Source organism: Corvus hawaiiensis, chromosome 3 (genome assembly GCF_020740725.1).
Source record: "Corvus hawaiiensis isolate bCorHaw1 chromosome 3, bCorHaw1.pri.cur, whole genome shotgun sequence".
NCBI classification, from domain to species: domain Eukaryota; kingdom Metazoa; phylum Chordata; class Aves; order Passeriformes; family Corvidae; genus Corvus; species Corvus hawaiiensis.
The window spans coordinates 1,314,223-1,334,649 of NC_063215.1; the positions used below are offsets into that span (position 1 = coordinate 1,314,223).

Genomic DNA, 20,427 nt, shown 5'->3' on the forward strand with positions numbered 1-20,427 from the left:
CCCTGGGATCTGGGAATGGCCCCTGGGGATCCTGGGAATGGCCCGGGGATCCTGGGAATGGCCCTGGGGATCTGGGAATGGCCCTGGGATCTGGGAATGGCCCTGGGGATCCTGGGAATGGCCCCTGGGATCTGGGAATGGCCCCTGGGATCCTGGGAATGGCCCTGGGGATCTGGAATGGCCCCTGGGGATCTGGGAATGGCCCCCTGGGGATCCTGGGAATGGCCCTGGGATCTGGGAATGGCCCTGGGATCTGGGAATGGCCCCTGGGGATCCTGGGAATGGCCCTGGGATCCTGGGAATGGCCCCTGGGATCTGGGAATGGCCCTGGGGATCTGGGAATGGCCCTGGGATCCTGGGAATGGCCCCTGGGATCTGGGAATGGCCCTGGGATCCTGGGAATGGCCCTGGGATCTGGGAATGGCCCTGGGATCTGGGAATGGCCCTGGGATCTGGGAATGGCCCCTGGGATCCTGGGAATGGGCCCTGGGATCCTGGGAATGGCCCCTGGATCTGGGAATGGCCCCTGGGGATCCTGGGAATGGCCCTGGGATCTGGGAATGGCCCTGGGATCTGGGAATGGCCCTGGGATCCTGGGAATGGCCCCTGGGATCTGGAATGTCCTTGGGGATCTGGGAATGGCCCTGGGGATCCTGGGAATGGCCTTGGGATCTGGGAATGGCCCTGGGATCCTGGAATGGCCCTGGGATCTGGGAATGGCCCCTGGGATCTGGAATGGCCCCTGGGATCCTGGGAATGGCCCTGGGGATCCTGGGAATGGCCCTGGATCTGGAATGTCCTTGGGGATCCTGGAATGGCCCTGGGATCTGGGAATGGCCCTGGGGATCCTGGGAATGCCCCTGGGGATCTGGGAATGGCCCTGGGATCTGGGAATGGCCCCTGGGATCCTGGGAATGGCCCCTGGGATCTGGGAATGGCCCCTGGGATCTGGGAATGGCCCCTGGGATCTGGGAATGGCCCCTGGGGATCCTGGGAATGGCCCCTGGGATCTGGGAATGGCCCTGGGGATCCTGGGAATGGCCCTGGGATCCTGGAATGGCCCTGGGGATCTGGGAATGGCCCCTGGGATCCTGGGAATGGCCCTGGGGATCCTGGGAATGGCCCTGGGATCTGGAATGGCCCTGGGATCTGGGAATGGCCCCTGGGATCCTGGGAATGGCCCCTGGGATCTGGGAATGGCCCCTGGGATCTGGGAATGGCCCCTGGGATCTGGGAATGGCCCTGGGGATCCTGGAATGGCCCTGGGATCCTGGGAATGGCCCCTGGGATCTGGGAATGGCCCCTGGGATCCTGGGAATGGCCCTGGGGATCTGGGAATGGCCCTGGGGATCTGGGAATGGCCCTGGGGATCCTGGGAATGGCCCTGGGATCTGGGAATGGCCCTGGGGATCTGGGAATGGCCCCTGGGATCTGGAATGGCCCTGGGGATCCTGGGAATGGCCCTGGGATCCTGGGAATGGCCTGGGGATCTGGGAATGGCCCCTGGGATCCTGGGAATGGCCCTGGGGATCCTGGGAATGGCCCTGGGATCTGGGAATGGCCCTGGGATCTGGGAATGGCCCCTGGGATCCTGGGAATGGCCCTGGGGATCTGGGAATGGCCCTGGGGATCCTGGGAATGGCCCCTGGGATCTGGGAATGGCCCTGGGGATCCTGGGAATGGCCCCTGGGATCTGGGAATGTCCTTGGGGATCTGGGAATGGCCCTGGGATCCTGGGAATGGCCCCTGGGGATCCTGGGAATGGCCCTGGGATCTGGGAATGGCCCTGGGATCCTGGGAATGGCCCTGGGATCCTGGGAATGGCCCTGGGATCTGGGAATGGCCCTGGGATCCTGGGAATGTCCTTGGGGATCCTGGGAATGGCCCCTGGGATCTGGGAATGGCCCCTGGGATCCTGGGAATGGCCCCTGGGATCCTGGGAATGGCCCTGGGGATCCTGGGAATGTCCTTGGGGATCTGGGAATGGCCCCTGGGATCTGGGAATGGCCCTGGGGATCCTGGGAATGTCCTTGGGGATCTGGGAATGGCCCCTGGGATCTGGGAATGGCCCCTGGGGATCCTGGGAATGTCCTTGGGGATCCTGGGAATGGCCCCTGGGGATCCTGGGAATGTCCTTGGGGATCTGGGAATGGCCCTGGGATCTGGGAATGGCCCTGGGATCTGGGAATGGCCCCTGGGATCTGGGAATGGCCCCTGGGATCTGGGAATGGCCCTGGGATCCTGGGAATGTCCTTGGGATCCTGGAATGGCCCTGGGATCTGGGAATGGCCCTGGGATCTGGGAATGGCCCTGGGATCCTGGGAATGGCCCTGGGATCTGGGAATGGCCCCTGGGGATCTGGGAATGGCCCTGGGATCCTGGAATGTCCTTGGGGATCTGGGAATGGCCCTGGGATCTGGGAATGGCCCTGGGATCTGGGAATGGCCCCTGGGGATCTGGGAATGGCCCTGGGATCTGGGAATGGCCCTGGGGATCTGGGAATGGCCCTGGGATCCTGGGAATGTCCTTGGGGATCCTGGGAATGGCCCCTGGGGATCTGGGAATGGCCCCTGGGGATCTGGGAATGGCCCCTGGGGATCCTGGGAATGGCCCTGGGATCTGGGAATGGCCCCTGGGATCTGGGAATGGCCCTGGGATCTGGGAATGGCCCCTGGGATCCTGGGAATGGCCCCTGGGGATCTGGGAATGGCCCCTGGGGATCCTGGGAATGGCCCCTGGGATCTGGGAATGGCCCTGGGGATCTGGGAATGGCCCTGGATCCTGGGAATGGCCCTGGGATCCTGGGAATGGCCCTGGGATCTGGGAATGGCCCCTGGGATCCTGGGAATGGCCCCTGGGATCTGGGAATGGCCCTGGGATCTGGGAATGGCCCCTGGGATCCTGGGAATGGCCCCTGGGGATCTGGGAATGGCCCCTGGGGATCCTGGGAATGGCCCCTGGGATCTGGGAATGGCCCTGGGGATCTGGGAATGGCCCTGGGATCCTGGAATGGCCCTGGATCCTGGGAATGGCCCCTGGGATCCTGGGAATGGCCCTGGGATCTGGGAATGGCCCCTGGGATCTGGGAATGGCCCCTGGATCCTGGGAATGGCTCTGGGATCCTGGGAATGGCCCTGGGGATCTGGGAATGGCCCCTGGGGATCTGGGAATGGCCCCTGGGATCCTGGGAATGGCCCCTGGATCCTGGGAATGGCCCTGGGATCTGGGAATGGCCCCTGGGGATCTGGGAATGTCCTTGGGATCCTGGGAATGGCCCTAGGGATCCTGGGAATGGCCCTGGGATCTGGGAATGGCCCCTGGGATCTGGGAATGGCCCTGGGATCCTGGGAATGGCCCTGGGATCTGGGAATGGCCCTGGGATCTGGGAATGGCCCTGGGATCTGGGAATGGCCCTGGGGATCCTGGGAATGGCCCCTGGGATCTGGGAATGGCCCCTGGGGATCCTGGGAATGTCCTTGGGGATCTGGGAATGGCCCTGGGATCTGGGAATGGCCCTGGGGATCTGGGAATGGCCCTGGGATCTGGGAATGGCCCCTGGGGATCCTGGGAATGGCCCTGGGATCTGGAATGGCCCCTGGGGATCTGGGAATGGCCCCTGGGATCTGGGAATGGCCCTGGGATCCTGGGAATGTCCTTGGGGATCCTGGGAATGGCCCTGGGATCCTGGGAATGGCCCTGGGGATCCTGGGAATGGCCCCTGGGATCTGGGAATGGCCCTGGGGATCCTGGGAATGGCCCTGGGATCCTGGGAATGGCCCCTGGGATCTGGGAATGGCCCCTGGGATCCTGGGAATGGCCCTGGGGATCCTGGGAATGGCCCTGGGATCTGGGAATGGCCCCTGGGATCCTGGGAATGGCCCTGGGGATCTGGGAATGGCCCTGGGGATCCTGGGAATGGCCCCTGGGATCTGGGAATGGCCCTGGGGATCCTGGGAATGGCCCCTGGGATCTGGGAATGTCCTTGGGGATCTGGGAATGGCCCTGGGGATCCTGGGAATGGCCACTGGGGATCTGGGAATGGCCCCTGGGGATCTGGGAATGGCCCTGGGGATCCTGGGAATGTCCTTGGGGATCTGGGAATGGCCCCTGGGGATCCTGGGAATGGCCCTGGGATCTGGGAATGTCCTTGGGGATCCTGGGAATGGCCCCTGGGATCCTGGGAATGTCCTTGGGGATCTGGGAATGGCCCCTGGGGATCTGGGAATGGCCCTGGGGATCCTGGGAATGGCCCTGGGATCTGGGAATGGCCCCTGGGATCTGGGAATGGCCCTGGGGATCTGGGAATGTCCTTGGGGATCCTGGGAATGGCCCTGGGATCTGGGAATGGCCCCTGGGGATCTGGGAATGGCCCTGGGATCTGGGAATGGCCCCTGGGATCCTGGGAATGGCCCTGGGATCCTGGGAATGGCCCCTGGGGATCCTGGGAATGGCCCCTGGGATCTGAGAATGGCCCCTGGGGATCTGGGAATGTCCTTGGGGATCCTGGGAATGGCCCTAGGGATCCTGGGAATGGCCCTGGGGATCTGGGAATGGCCCCTGGGATCTGGGAATGGCCCTGGGATCCTGGGAATGGCCCCTGGGGATCTGGGAATGGCCCTGGGGATCTGGGAATGGCCCTGGGGATCCTGGGAATGGCCCCTGGGATCTGGGAATGGCCCCTGGGGATCCTGGGAATGTCCTTGGGGATCTGGGAATGGCCCCTGGGGATCTGGGAATGGCCCTGGGATCTGGGAATGGCCCCTGGGGATCCTGGGAATGGCCCCTGGGATCCTGGGAATGGCCCCTGGGGATCCTGGGAATGGCCCCTGGGATCTGGGAATGGCCCCTGGGGATCTGGGAATGGCCCCTGGGATCTGGGAATGGCCCTGGGGATCCTGGGAATGTCCTTGGGGATCCTGGGAATGGCCCTGGGGATCCTGGGAATGGCCCTGGGATCTGGGAATGGCCCCTGGGATCTGGGAATGGCCCCTGGGATCCTGGGAATGGCCCTGGGATCCTGGGAATGGCCCTGGGGATCTGGGAATGGCCCCTGGGGATCTGGGAATGGCCCTGGGGATCTGGGAATGGCCCCTGGGATCTGGGAATGGCCCCTGGGGATCTGGGAATGTCCTTGGGGATCCTGGGAATGGCCCTAGGGATCCTGGGAATGGCCCTGGGGATCTGGGAATGGCCCCTGGGATCTGGGAATGGCCCTGGGATCCTGGGAATGGCCCCTGGGGATCTGGGAATGGCCCTGGGGATCTGGGAATGGCCCTGGGGATCCTGGGAATGGCCCCTGGGATCTGGGAATGGCCCTGGGGATCCTGGGAATGGCCCTGGGGATCCTGGGAATGGCCCTGGGATCCTGGGAATGGCCCCTGGGATCTGGGAATGGCCCCTGGGATCCTGGGAATGGCCCTGGGGATCCTGGGAATGGCCCTGGGATCTGGGAATGGCCCTGGGATCTGGGAATGGCCCCTGGGATCCTGGGAATGGCCCTGGGGATCTGGGAATGGCCCTGGGGATCCTGGGAATGGCCCCTGGGATCTGGGAATGGCCCTGGGGATCCTGGGAATGGCCCCTGGGATCTGGGAATGTCCTTGGGGATCTGGGAATGGCCCTGGGGATCCTGGGAATGGCCACTGGGGATCTGGGAATGGCCCCTGGGGATCTGGGAATGGCCCTGGGGATCCTGGGAATGTCCTTGGGGATCTGGGAATGGCCCCTGGGGATCTGGGAATGGCCCTGGGATCTGGGAATGTCCTTGGGGATCCTGGGAATGGCCCTGGGGATCCTGGGAATGGCCCTGGGATCTGGGAATGTCCTTGGGGATCCTGGGAATGGCCCCTGGGATCCTGGGAATGTCCTTGGGGATCTGGGAATGGCCCCTGGGGATCTGGGAATGGCCCCTGGGATCCTGGGAATGGCCCTGGGGATCCTGGGAATGGCCCTGGGATCTGGGAATGGCCCCTGGGATCTGGGAATGGCCCTGGGGATCCTGGGAATGGCCCTGGGATCTGGGAATGGCCCCTGGGATCTGGGAATGGCCCTGGGGATCTGGGAATGTCCTTGGGGATCCTGGGAATGGCCCTGGGATCTGGGAATGGCCCCTGGGGATCTGGGAATGGCCCTGGGATCTGGGAATGGCCCCTGGGGATCTGGGAATGGCCCCTGGGATCTGGGAATGAGGGCCTCGAGAGCAGGGAATGTCCGATGGGATGCAGGGAATGGTGTCCCTTGGGATCAGGGAATTGTCCCCCCCGAACCAGGGAATGTCCGATGGGATGCAGGGAATTCCCCCTGGGATCCCGGGAATCCAGGCCCCAAATTCTGGCCCATTCCCGAGGATTCCCGGCTGGGTTGGGAATTCCCTGGATTTGGGGCCTCCGGGCTCTGCGGGGTCCGAAGGAAGCTCCGGAGCCGGGAAGGGCGGGAAGGGATCCGATCCCATTCCGGGGGCACAGACGCATTCCGGGATCCCAGAGCCGCCCCCATTCCCGGATTTTTCCCTGCAATTCCCGACTTTCCCGGCACAAACCAGGATGGGGTGGTTTTTCCCTTGGGGAACCCCATTCCCGTTCCCATTCCCACATTCCCATTCCCCCATTCCCATTCCCATTCCCCCATTCCCATTCCCCCATTCCCTTTCCCCCTTTCCCCCATTCCCTTTCCCCTATTCCCATTCCCACATTCCCAAATTCCCATTCCCATTCCCGTTGCCCAGGTGCGCTCGCTGACGGTGGTGTCCCCATTCCCACATTCCCAAATTCCCATTCCCATCCCCATTCCCACATTCCCAAATTCCCATTCCCCCATTCCCGTTGCCCAGGTGCGCTCGCTGACGGTGGTGTCCCCATTCCCATTCCCCCATTCCCATTCCCCCATTCCCATTCCCCCATTCCCATTCCCACATTCCCATTCCCATTCCCCAGGTGTGCTCGCTGACGGTGGTGTCCCCATCCCCATTCCCAAATTCCCATTCCCATTCCCCCATTCCCATTCCCACATTCCCATTCCCGTTCCCCAGGTGCGCTCACTGACGGTGGTGTCCCCATTCCGACATTCCCATTCCCCCATTCTCTTTCCCCCTTCCCCCATTCCCTTTCCCCCATTCCCATCCCCATTCCCACATTCCCAAATTCCCATTCCCCCATTCCCGTTGCCCAGGTGCGCTCACTGACGGTGGTGTCCCCATTCCCACATTCCCATCACCATTCCCATTCCCCCATTCCCCCATTCCCATTCCCTCATTCCCATTCCTCCATTCCCATCCCCATTCCCATTCCCCCATTCCCATTCCCAAATTCCCATTCCCATTCCCCAGGTGCGCTCGCTGACGGTGGTGTCCCCATTCCCATTCCCACATTCCCATTCCTATTCCCACATTCCCATTCCCAAATTCCCATTCCCGTTCCTATTCCCCCATTCCCATTCCCACATTCCCATTCCCCAGGTGCACTCGCTGACGGTGGTGTCCCCATCCCCATTCCCCCATTCCCATTCCCATTCCCCCATTCCCATTCCCCCATTCCCATTCCCACATTCCCATTCCCATTCCCCAGGTGTGCTCGCTGACGGTGGTGTCCCCATCCCCATTCCCAAATTCCCATTCCCATTCCCCCATTCCCATTCCCACATTCCCATTCCCGTTCCCCAGGTGCGCTCACTGACGGTGGTGTCCCCATTCCGACATTCCCATTCCCAAATTCCCATTCCCCCATTCCCATTCCCACATTCCCATTCCTATTCCCCCATTCCCATTCCCACGTTCCCACTCCCCAGGTGCGCTCGCTGACGGTGGTGTCCCCATCCCCATTCCCACATTCCCATTCCTATTCCCACATTCCCATTCCCAAATTCCCATTCCCCAGGTGTGCTCGCTGACAGTGATGTCCCCATTCCCACGTTCCCAAATTCCCATTCCCCCATTCCCATTCCCCCATTCCCATTCCCACATTCCCACTCCCCAGGTGCACTCGCTGACGGTGGTGTCCCCATCCCCATTCCCACATTCCCATTCCCATTCCCACATTCCCATTCCCACATTCCCATTCCCCCATTCCCGTTGCCCAGGTGCGCTCACTGACGGTGGTGTCCCCATTCCCATTCCCACATTCCCAAATTCCCATTCCCGTTGTCCAGGTGCGCTCGCTGACGGTGGAGCGGAAGGCGTCGGAGCAGCTGCGGCGCCTGGAGCGGACGCGCGTGGAGCGCTTCCCGGACCTGGCGGCCGAGCGGGAATGCCGGGATCGGGAGGAGCGGGGCCGGCGCCGGGCGCAGCTGCAGGAGCTGCGCAGGGCCGAGAGGGACGAGCTCCGGAGGAAGAAGGAGCTGGAGGAGCTGCGGTGGGAACGGCCGGAATGGAGCAGGGAGCCGGGGAGGGAGCCGGGGATCCATGGAGGGATGGAACCATGGATGGATGGATGGATGGATGAATCCATGGATATGGATGGGAGGGATGGATGGATGGATGGAGGGATGGATGGAGGGATGGAGGGATGGATGGAGGGATGGATGGATGAATCCATGGATACGGATGGGAGGGATGGGTGGATGGAGAGATGGAGGGATGGATAGAGGGATGGATGGATGGATGGATAAATCTATGGATATGGATGGGAGGGATGGATGGATGGAGGGATGGATGGAACCATGGATGGATGGATGGATGGAGGGATGGATGGAGGGATGGAGGGATGGAGGGATGGATGGAACCATGGATGGATGGATGGATGGATGGATGGAGGGAGGGATGGAGGGAGGGAGGGAGGGATGGATGGAGGGAGGGATGGAGGGAGGGATGGATGGATGGATGGAGCGATCCATGGATGGAGGGATGGGTCCATGGATGGATGGAGGGAATGAATCCATGGATCCATGGATGGAGGGGGAAGGGATCCGTGGAGGGATGGAGGGAATGGATGGATCCATGGATCCATGCATAGAGGGATCCATGGATGGAGGAATGGATGGAGGGGGGGATCCATGGGTGGATGGATGCATGGATAGAGAGATGGAGGGATCCATGGATGGAGAAAGGGATCCCTGGATGGAGAGAGGGATCCATGGATGGATGGAGGGAATGAATCCATGGAGCGATGGATGGATGGAAGGAGGGATGGATCCATGGATGGAGGCATGGATGGATCCGTGGATCCATGGATGGATGGAGGGGATGGAGGGATGGATCCATGGAGGGAATGGAGACAGGGATCCATGGATGGATGGAGGGAATGAATCCGTGGATGGAGGGATGGAGGGATCCACGGATCCATGGAGGGAGGGATGGATCCATGGGTGGAGGGATGGATCCATGGATGGAGGGATGAATCCATGGATCCATGGATGGACAGTGGCTCCAGGGTTTCTCCGGCTCCAGGGTTTTTCCCGGGATGATCCCGGCGGCTCCTCCTGGGCATCAGGCAGGGAGAGGGGATTGGGAATGCTGGGGGGGAGGGGAGGCTGGAATTGCCTCTGGAATTCCCTCGGAATTTCCCCACTTCCCTCTGGAATTCCCCCTGGAATTGTCCCTGGAATTGCCCCAATTCCCTCTGGAATTGCCCCTGGATTTACCGCTGGAATTGCCTCTGGAATTGCTTCCAGAACTGCCCCTGGAATTGCTCCAATTCCCTCTGGAATGTACCCCTGGAATTTATCCCGAGGGATTCGCGCTTCCCGGGATTCCCTCGGGAGCTCCCCGAGCTCCGCCTCTCCCTACGCGCCCCAAAAACCGGGATTTGAAGGAAAGCCGGGATTTGCCCCGGGATCCGGGCTCGGAAAACAGGGATTGGGGCGGCCGGGCTCCCAAATCCAGGATTCGGGATTTTCCAGCTGCGGGATCCCGGGAAAAACCCTTGGGAAAAGCCAACTCGGGGTCCATGAGCGAGGGAGCGGCGGCCGAATTCCAGAGGGGAAAATCCCTTCGGATTTCTGGGATTGGAGCCCCGGCTTTCAATGGGGATTCCGTGGGAAACGTGGGATAACCGGGAATTCTCCCCGCAGGAGCTACTCGTCGCTGATGAAGGCGGAGAACATGTCCTCCAACCAGGTGAGCAATCCCGGAATTCCGGGGAAAGGGACGGAATCGGCGCCTGCCCAGGGCCCTTCCCAAGGGGGGATCCCGGGAGGAGCCGGGGATGGGAACGGGAATGGGAATGGGAATGGGAATGGGATTGGGAACAGGATTGGGAACGGGATTGGGATGGGAAATGGGATGGGAAATGGGATGGGGAATGGGATGGGGAATGGGAATGGGATTGGGAATGGAACGGGATTGGGAATGGGATGGGATTGGGATTGGGATTGGGAATGGGATGGGATTGGGAACGGGATTGGGAATGGGATGGGAATGGGGATGGGATTGGGAATGGGATTGGGAATGGAATGGGAACGGGAATGGGAATGGGATTGGGAATGGGATTGGGATTGGGAATGGGATTGGGAATGGGATTGGGAATGGGATTGGGAATAGGAATGGAATTGGCATTGGGATTGTGAGTGGGATTGGGAATGGGAACGAGATTGGGATGGGAATGGGAATTCCCAGTGCTCCCATCCCGAGGGAGAGGAGCCGCTGGAGCTGGGAATGGGAACTGGGAATGGAAACAGGGAATTCAAACTGGGAATGGGATTGGGATGGGTATTTCCGGGTCTTCCATCCCGAGGGAGGAGCTGCCAGAGCTGGGAATGGGAACGGGATTGGGAATGGGAATTCCCGGTGCTCCCATCCTGAGGGAGGAGCTGGGAATGGGAATGGAAACAGGGACTGGGAATAGGATTGGGATTGGGAATTCCTGGAGCTCCCATCCCGAAGAAGGAGCCGCTGGGGCTGGGAATGGGGATGGGATTGGGAATGGGAATGGGAATTCCCGGTGCTCCCATCCCAAGGGAGGAGCTGGGAATGGGAATGGGAACTGGAATGGGATTGGGATTGGAAATGGGATTGGAATGGAAACAGGGAATTCGAACTGGGAATGGGATTGGGATCAGGATTGGGATCGGGAATTCCCGGTGCTCCCATCCTAAGGGAACAGCGGCCAGAGCTGGGAATGGGATTGGGAATGGGAATGGGATCGGGAATGGGAATTCCCGGAGCTCCCATCCCAAAGGAACAGCGGCCGGAGCTGGGAATGGGAACTGGGAATGGGAATGGGATCGGGAATGGGAATTCCCGGAGCTCCCATCCCGAGGGGGGGGGGAGGAGCCGCCGTGGGCCGGGAAGTGTCCAAGGAACACTTGGAGCCGCCCGGGATCCCGGGAAGTGCCGGGATGGGATCGGGATCATCCCGGGGCTCCCTCCCCCCGCTCCAGCCCGGCATTCCCGCCGCGCTGGGCTCCGATTTCCCGGGAATCGCCGCAATTCCCGGGACTCGCCCGGAGCCGCGGGAATTCCCGGCCATCCCCGTTCCCGCATTCCCGGTTTTTTCCCGGTTTTTTCCCGCAGGACGGGAACGACTCCGACGATTTCATGTGAAGCTCCCGGCCCGGGAACGCTCCCGGCGCTGCCGCGGCCGAAAGAATTCCCGGGAAAACGAACTCCGCCTCTGGAAAACGTCGGGAATGCGCGGCCGGATCCGGCCCCGGGGGCGCTCCCGGCCCCGCTTTCCCAAGGACGATGCGAGGGATTTCCCGGGAATGGGGGAGCTGGAAAAGCGGAGCGAACAAAGCCTGGGCTCCGGGAACCCTCTGGAATTCTTCCCGCCGGGAATTGTCGGGAAAGCTCCGCCCTGGGGATGGGGGATGGGATTCTTCGGGAAAAGCTCCGGCTCGGGATGGGGGGGGGTTGGGATTCCCTTTGGAATTGCGCTGAGTTCCCACCGTTCCCTGGGAAACGGGGCGGGAGAATCCCGGGAATTCCTCGGGATGGTCCCTGCAGCTTTTCCGGGATCCCGGCAGGAAAAACCCCGGGAGGGGTTTGGGGGAAAAGCGGGAAAAGGGAAGAGCTCCCTCGGGAGCCGGAAATGCGGGAATATCCCAGGGATCGCAGCTCGGAATTCCCTGGGCTCTGCATCCCGGGGGGAGCGGGAATGGGACCCGGGAATGGGACCCGGGAGCGCTCCCGGATCGGTGGGAAAAGGAGACGGCTCTGGAATGTGGGAAAGGGGGAATTTGGGAATGTGGGAAAGGGGGAATGTGGGAATGTGGGAGAGCTGAGGCCGTTCCCGCCTGATCCCGGTGGGAATGTGGGAATGGGGGAAGGAGCCGCTCCCGCTCCAGGAGCGTTCCCGGAGCCTTTTCCTGGAATCCCGGGGCTCCGGATGCGGCCGCGGGATGGGATTGCTGAGATTCCCGGGATTGCTGAGATTCCCGGGATTGTCCCGTGCGATGGGGATCCCAAACCCTCTGGATCCGTGTCCGTAGGGATGGGAGTCCTCGGGATCCCCCTGGATCCTTTTCCATGGGAATGGGGATCCCAGACATCCCCCCCGGCTCCTTTCCCGGGGCTGGTATTCCCGGGATCCTTTCCCAGGGCTGGGATTCCCTGGATCCTTTCCCCCGGCTCCTTTCCCGGGGCTGGGATTCCCTGGATCCTTTCCCCCGGCTCCTTTCCCAGGGCTGGGATTCCCCGGATCCTTTCCCAGGGCTGGGATTCCTGGGATCCTTTCCCAGGCTGGGATTCCCCTGGATCCTTTCCCTAGATCCTTTCCCAGGCTGGGATTCCCGGGATCCTTTCCCAGGCTGGGATTCCCGGGATCCTTTCCCAGGGCTGGGATTCCCTGGATCCTTTCCCAGGCTGGGATTCCCGGGATCCTTTCCCAGGGCTGGGATTCCCGGGATCCTTTCCCAGGTCCCCGTTTTCCTTCCAGAACGATCCGCAGGGACGTTCCCCCGTCAGCATTCCCTGCCCGTCCCATTCCCGCTTTCCCGAGGGATCCCGGTCGGTGCTCCCGGTGCTCCCGTGGAATTCCCGCCCTGGCACCGGGGCTGGGCCCATTCCCGAGGTTTTCCTGGGGCTTCGGGAACGCTCGGGATGAGGGATCCGGGGATCCGCAGGGGCTGGATCGGCGCCTTTGGAGGGTCCTGGGCTCCACCCCAAAAGCCGGGAAGAGTTTGGGGTCTCCCACCCCAAAAACCGGGAATGGTTGGGGTGTCCGTGTCCCCCATTCCCAAAATCGGGAGGGTTTAGGGTTCCCCACCCGGGCCCGGGGGGGATTTTCGGTCTCGGATCCCCCCAAATTCCCCCAAATCCCCCCCAGATCCCATCGGGATCATCCTAAATCGCACCGGGATGATCCCAAACATTCCTGAGGTGCAGCCCCTCCCAAATCCTCCCCAAATCCCACCGGGATGATCCCAAATCCCATCGGGATGATCCCAAACCTTCCCGGAATGATCCCAGCCCAGCCCCATCCCCGCAATGAGTTCCCGGTCTCAGATCCCCCCAAAATCCCCCAAATCCTCCCCAAATCGCACCGGGATGATCCCAAACCTTCCCGAGGCTCAGCCCCCCCCCCCCAAATCCTCCCTCAAATCCCATCGGGATGATCCCAAATCCCATCGGGATGATCCCAAACCTTCCCGAGGCTCAGCCCCCCCCAAATCCTCCCCCAAATCCCATCGGGATGATTCCAAATCCCATCGGGATGATCCCAAACCTTCCCGAGGCTCAGCCCCCCCCAAATCCTCCCCCAAATCCCATCGGGATGATTCCAAATCCCATCGGGATGATCCCAAACCTTCCCGAGGCTCAGCCCCCCCCAAATCCCACCGGGATGATCCCAAACCTTCCCGGGGTGATCCCAGCTCGGCCCCATCCCTGCAATGAATTCCCGGGACTCGGCCCCCCCCCCGCCCCCAAAATCCCCCCCAAAATTCCCGGAAATCCCCCCCAAAATTCCCGAAAATCCCCCCCCCCCTTTCCCTGCCCCCGCCCCCGCGCTGCTTTTCCAGCTGCTTTTCCAGGGCCGGGGCCGATTTTTGGGATCAAAACAGGAAACGGAGCTGCCAACACCAACACAGGGCGCGGGCACGGAATTCCCGGGATGAGGCTCCGCGGGCCGGGAAAGGGGCACGGGACCCCCCCAGATCCGGGGTTTGGGATCCCAACTCGGCTCCTTCCCGTCAGAATTCCCAGATTTTGGAAGCTGAGGCCTGGGATGGGGGAAGGGGGGGGGGATGGGCTCCCCCCCCAAATCCGGGATTTGGCGTCGGAGTTCCCGGATCTGGGAATCAGCGGCGCGGAGCATTCCCAAGTCCGCACTGCCCTGGCCTTTCCCAGTATTCCCAGTACTCCCAGTACTCCCGGAATTCCCAGTCCGGGAGGCGCCAGGGACCTTTATTGAGGTACCGAGGGGGGGGGGACAAAGGCCCGGCCCAGCTGAGCCCGGCCCAGCTGAGCCCAGCCCGGACCCCCCGGCCCGCGGGGACCCCCCCCCCGGTTCCCAATTCCCAAATCGATTCCCAGCGGATTCCCGGGAGCGGGGACCGGCCCCGCGCCCCGAACTGGGAGAACTGGGAGGGACTGGGAGCTCTCGGTCCCCTCCCCTGCGCTCGGGGACGCTCTGGGGACAGCGGGGCCCGGTCCTGTCCCCGCCCGGGGGTGGCACCGGGGGGTCCCTGTCCCTGTCCGGGGGTGGCACTGGGAGGATCCCAGTTCCTGTCCCAGTTCCTGTCCCAGTTCCTGTTCCCGCCCGGGGGTGGCACTGGGGGTCCCTGTCCCCGTCCCTGCCCCAGTTCCTGTCCCGGGGGTGGCACTGGGAGGATCCCAGTTCCTGTCCCGGTTCCTGTCCCGGGGGTGGCACCGGGACCCCCCTGTCCCCATCCCGGGGGTGGCACTGGGAGGATCCCAGTTCCTGTCCCCGTCCCTCTCCCAGAGGTGGCACTGGAACCCCCCCCCGTCCCCGTCCCGGGGTGGCACTGGGGGTCCCTGTCCCTCTCCCAGATGTGACACTGGGGGTTCCTGTCCCTGTCCGGGGGTGGCACTGGGGGTCCCTGCCCGGGGGTGGCACCGGGACCCCCCTGTCCCTCTCCCAGAGGTGGCACTGGGGGTCCCTGTCCCTGTCCCCGTCCCGGGGGTGGCACCGGGACCCCCCTGTCCCTGTCCCTGTCCCTGTCCCGGTGCCGGTCCCGGTTCCCGTCACGCTCCGGGGGCCCCGGGCGGTCCCGGCAGTCCCGGGGCTCCCCTGGGCCCGGGGTCCCCCTTGCTCCCCTCGGGCCCCGCCGGCCCCGCGGCTCCGGGGCTCCCGGGCATTCCCGGTTTTCCCCTCGGCCCGGGCGCTCCCGCCTTTCCCGGCTCTCCCGCGGGCCCGGGGACACCGGGATCGCCCTTGGGCCCCGCGGGGCCCCGCGAGCCGGGGATTCCCAAGCTTCCCTTGGAGCCCTTGGAGCCGGGAAAGCCCCGGGAGCCCGCGGGGCCCCGCTCCCCCTGCGGCCCGGGCGGGCCCGGAGATCCCGGCGGTCCCGGCGGTCCCGGCGATCCCAAAATTCCGGCGTCGCCCTTCTGGCCTGGAATTCCCGGGGCGCCCCCGGATCCCGCATCGCCCCTGAGGCCGCGGGGCCCCGGGAGGCCCGGAACGCCTGGAATGACAGAGGGGATGGAGGGAATGCGGGAATTCCGCCCGGGGGACGCTGCTCCAGTGGGATCGGGAAGAGCTGGGCTGGGACACGGAGCTGGGGACGTTCCCAAATCCCGCCGCTTCCCGCTGCTCATCCCGAGCGCTCCGCTCCCTGCTGTCCCTGGGATCCGCGTCCGTGCGATGATCCCGGTGCCATCCCGGTGCCATCCCGGTGCCATCCCGGACCTCGCAGCGGAGCTTTGCATCCTCCTCCACCTTCCTTGGGATCAGGATCCCCGAAACCCCCCAAACTCCCCCAAATCCAGAGAAGGGCCAGCTCTCTCTGGGACGCCCCCACGTCCACGGGACGATCCCGGCACCATCCAGGGATCATTCGGCCCCTCCTCCCACCCGCCTCGGGATCAGGATCCCACCCCAATCCCGGGAATGCCCCCCATTCCCGCGGACCTCGGAGCGCGGTGACGTTCCGGAGCGCCTCCCCGTGCCGCGCGTCCACCGCCTTCATCTCCTCCACCGCCGCCGACAGGTTGCGGACGTCGAATTCCAGGCGGGCGCCCAGGATCCCGGAGCGCTCCCGCAGCGCTCCCGTGGCCTCCTGGAGCTTCCCGAGGGATCGGTTGAGCTGCTGCAGCTCCTCGGCGTGGGCGCGGAAGCCCAGGGAGCAGGAGAGGCGCACGGCGTCCAGGAAGCGCAGCATGCCGCGGACGTGCCCGCCCGTGGCGCCCACGTTGGCCACGATGGTGCCGATCTCCAGCTCGTGCGATTCCATGCGGGATTCCAGCGCCCGGAACCGCTCCTCCGTGCGGTCGCGGCCGTGGCCGTGGTGGTAGCGCAGGTCCTGGGCGTTGTCCTGCTGCTCGTCCAGCTGCGAGGAGACGTTGTCCAGCCCCAGCTGCAGCCCCAGCAGCTGCAGGGCCAGCTCGTGCATCCCTTGGGAATTCCGCGCCGCTTCCCGCGCCGCCGCGCCCAGCCCGGCCTGCAGGCTCCGCAGCAGCTCCGCGCTCCGGGACGAGGCCGAGCGGAGCGAGCCCAAGGCCCGGGAGAAGTTCTGCCACTCGGTCACCGCCCGCTGCAGCGTCAGCGTCTCCTCGTCCGCCTTCCCCTGGAGCGCCCGGAGCCGCTGGGAATTCTGCGCCAGGCTGGAATTCAGCCGCTCCACGGCCGCTGCCCGCCTCCGAGCGCTGCCGGGCCAGGCCCTGCAGGGAATTCTCCAGGCGGGAAGCGACCGCCTGCCACCCCCCCCGCCCGCTCCCGCAGCCGCTCCAGGCTCCGGTTGACGTTCCCGATGGACGCGGAGCAGTTTTCCAGCCCGCCGGAGATGGAGGAGCCGGCGGAGGAGAGGCGGGCGTGGCTCTGGGAAGTTCGATCCAGGAGGATCTCCTGGGCCAGGAGCATCTTCTGGATCTCCTCCAGCTCCCGCTGCAGCTCCGAGAGCTCCCGGCCCAGCGCCGCCGTGTCCCGGCACGCGGAGCCGTTCCCGGTTTTCTCGCCTGAGCCGAGGAGAGGATCCGCCCGTTATCCCAGCCCATCCCGCTTCCCGGGCCTGGAGGAATCCGCGGAGCCGCTCCGAGGTCGGTGCCCGACTCCGGGCCGGGCTGGGCGGGAATCGGAGTCACCGCGACTTGGGAAGGGGCCCCTGGATGCAGCCGGAGCCCTGGCGGCCCTTCCCACCCGGATCCCTCTGGAATTCCCGGGTTCCATCACCCTGGAGCCGGCACTGGGAAAATCCCAATCCCAGCTTCCTCCTGATCCCGCAGGAGGTCCCTTCCCACCGGGATCCCTCTGGAATTCCTGGATTCCATCACCCTGGAGCGGGCACTGGGAAAATCCCAATCCCAGCTTCCTCCTGATCCCGCAGGAGGTCCCTTCCCACCGGGATCCCTCTGGAATTCCTGGATTCCATCACCCTGGAGCGGGCACTGGGAAAATCCCAATCCCAGCTTCCTCCTGATCCCGCAGGAGGTCCCTTCCCACCCGGATCCCTCTGGAATTCCCGGATTCCATCACCCTGGAGATGGGCACCGGGACAACCCCGACCCCACCAGCTCCCACCCTCCCTTCCCACCCGAATCCCGCCGGAATTCCGGGATTCCATCAGCCCGCAGTGGGCACTGGGAAAATCCCAATCCCAGCTTCCTCCTGATCCCACAATTCCCACCCGGATCCCTCCGGAATTCCCGGATTCCATCACCCTGGAGATGGGCACCGGGAGAGCTTCTCCAAAGCCCCATCCCACCAACCGCACCCTTGGGATGGGACATCCCTGCCCGGACTCCCGGGAAAAAACAAAAGCAGGGATTTGGCTGGAGGAGGGGAGGAGCTGGAAAAGGGAGGAATCCCTGGAAAAGGCGCCGGGATCGCAGCGCTCACCCAATCCCTGGAGATGCTCCTGGAGGGAGAGGATTTTCCGCTCGTAGAAGCTCTGGGATGAGCCGATCTCCTCGGAGATGGAATCGACCTTCCGGAACACTGCGCGGGAATCCGGGAAGTCAGGGAGCCGGGAATGGCGGCTCCATCCGCGCTCCGCTGCCACCTGCGACTGCTGGGACTGGGAGGGGCATTCCCAGGAGATTCCAGGCGTGGGATTTGCCAGAACTCCTCCGGGATTCCCTCCCTCGGGAATTGCCATCCCTCGGGAATTGCCATCCCTGGGATCCTCCTGGGAATCACCTGGGATCCAACCTCCTCCGGGATTTCCATCCCTTGGGAATTTCCATCCCTTGGGAATTGCCATCCCTGGGAATCACCTGGGATCCGACCTCCTCCGGGATTCCCTCCCTCGGGAATTGCCATCCCTGAGATCCTCCTGGGAATCAGCTGGGAATCACCTGGGATCCGACCTCCTCTGGGATTCCATCCCTTGGGAATCACTGGGATCCAACCTCCAGGCGATTCCCGAGGTTCCCGTGGATCAACCCCCCACCACCAGGATAATTCCCGAGCTATCCCAGGAGCCGCTGGAGCCGCCCCACCCCGATCCCGATCCCGATCCCGATCCCGATCCCGATCCCGATCCCGCGTTCCCGGCCTATCCCGGCTCACCCAGCGCTCCCAGCACGGCCACGGCCACCAGGAGCATCCCGGAGAGGCCGAAGAGGATCCTGACGGATGCGCGGAGCGAGAGATTCCGGCGGCACCGGCGGCAGCCGCTCCGGGATCGCCCTGGGAAAGGGATCCCGGGAAAAGGGATCGGGATCTCGGGATGGGGCGGCTCCCGACAGCCCCGTTCCCGCCCGGAATCCCGGCATTCCCGGTCCTCACCTCCCGCTGCGGAGCCGAAGGGCGGCATCTCCTCCTCCTCGGCTGCCTCGGCCGCTGCGAGGGAAAGGAGCGGGATCAGAGCGGCCGGATCCCATTCCCGGGATCCCGGAGATCCCCAGATCCCATTCCAAGTATCCCTGAGCTCCTGGATCCCATTTCCAGGATCCCAGAGGTCCCAGATCCCATTCCCGGGATCCTGGAGATCCCAGATCCCATTCCCAGGATCCTGGAGATCCCAGATCCCATTCCCGGGATCCCAGAGGTCCCAGATCCCATTCCCGGGATCCTGGAGATCCCAGATCCCATTCCCGGGATCCCAGAGGTCCCAGATCCCATTCCCAGGGTCCCAGGAATCCCAGATCCCATTCCAGAGGTTCTCGGGATCCCTGAGATCCCAGATCCCATTCCTGGGATCCCTGAGTTCCCAGATCCCATTCCCAGGGTCCCAGAGTTCCCAGATCCCATTCCCGGGATCCCTGGGGACCCCCCAGCCCAGCATTCCCAAGGAAATCCAGGAGTCCCCCCCGGAGGACAAATCCCACGGGAACACATCGGGGTCCCCACGGGAATCCGGGCACCCCGAGGGTGAGAATTTGGGAATTCCGCTTGGATTTGGGACAAGAGTGGGAGACGGAGGCGGGAAGGGCTCCCGAGCAGATTCCTGGATTCCCAACCCTCAAAATTGTGGGAGTGAAGGGAAAATTCCCGGTGCCCCTCTCCGAAGGAAGGGCTGGAAAATTCGGGATGCTCCGGGAAGAGTTCCCAGCTCCCGGGGCCTTCCAGGATTCCCAGCCATAAAAAATCCCATGGAAGCCAAGGGAAAATTCCCGGTGCTCGGAGAGGAAATTTGGGATTCCGGCAGGGATTTGGGTCCCCCTTCCTGCGCTTCCCAAATTTCCCTGCGGGTGGGACGTGTCCGGAATTCCCAGTGCCGGCATTCCCAGAATCCCAGAGCTCGGCATTCCCACCGTGACCCCCTGGATCCTTCCCAAATTTCGGAGGGAGGGGGAGGGCAGTACGAATCCCTCCCTCCTCATCCCGAGGCTTCCCGGGATTTTGGGATTACCCCGGGTGGGTTTTCGGGATTATGCCCGGTGCGATTTTGGGATCTCCCCCCTCATGGATTTTTGGGATATCCCTGGGTAGGTTTTTGGGATTCCTCTGGATGGGTTTTTGGGATTCCCCCCGGTGGAATTTTGGGATTCCCCCAAGGGGGTTTTTAGGATTCTCCAGGTGGGTTTTTGGGATCATCCTCTGGAGCGGATTTTTGGGATTCCCCGGGTGAGTTTTTGGGATCCTCCCGGGTGGGTTTTTAGGACTCCTCCAGGTGGAATTTTGGGATCTCCTGGGTGGGTTTTGGGATACCCCCGGGCGGATTTTTGGGATTCCTCCAGGTGGGTTTTTAGGAGTCTCCGGGTGGGTTTTTGGGATCATCCTCTGGAGCGGATTTTTGGGATTCCCCGGGTTGGACTTTTGGGATTATCCCGGGTGGGATTTTGGGATTCCCCCTCCCCATTCCCGCTTTTCCCTCTCCCGAGCCCCCCAATCCCGCGGGATCCTCGGGCTCACCTCGCATCGCCCCCAGCGCGGGCCTCAGCGCCCCAATTCCCGCATCCGCCCTGGAATTCCTCTTCCCGGAGAAGTTCAGGGA

General features: G+C 63.5%; 2 protein-coding genes across 2 annotated transcripts; one reads left to right on the plus strand and one right to left on the minus strand.

Annotated features, from left to right (window-relative positions):
- Positions 1 to 7,986: 7,986 nt before the first annotated feature.
- On the plus strand, positions 7,987 to 11,681 carry CCDC25 (coiled-coil domain containing 25; the record flags this gene model as incomplete). The annotated part of the gene is made up of 3 exons (XM_048298314.1): positions 7,987 to 8,345; positions 10,003 to 10,048; positions 11,444 to 11,681. Coding segments are annotated over 3 exons (435 nt in total), but the record flags the coding sequence as incomplete, so codon positions are not given.
- A 3,294-nt stretch (positions 11,682 to 14,975) lies between these two features.
- SCARA3 (scavenger receptor class A member 3) lies at positions 14,976 to 20,427 on the minus strand. The gene is given in 8 exon segments (XM_048297475.1): positions 14,976 to 15,516; positions 15,963 to 16,683; positions 16,685 to 16,756; positions 16,758 to 17,005; positions 17,886 to 17,984; positions 18,558 to 18,677; positions 18,777 to 18,830; positions 20,346 to 20,427. Coding segments are annotated over 8 exon segments (1,761 nt in total). The 5' UTR covers positions 20,353 to 20,427; the 3' UTR covers positions 14,976 to 15,076.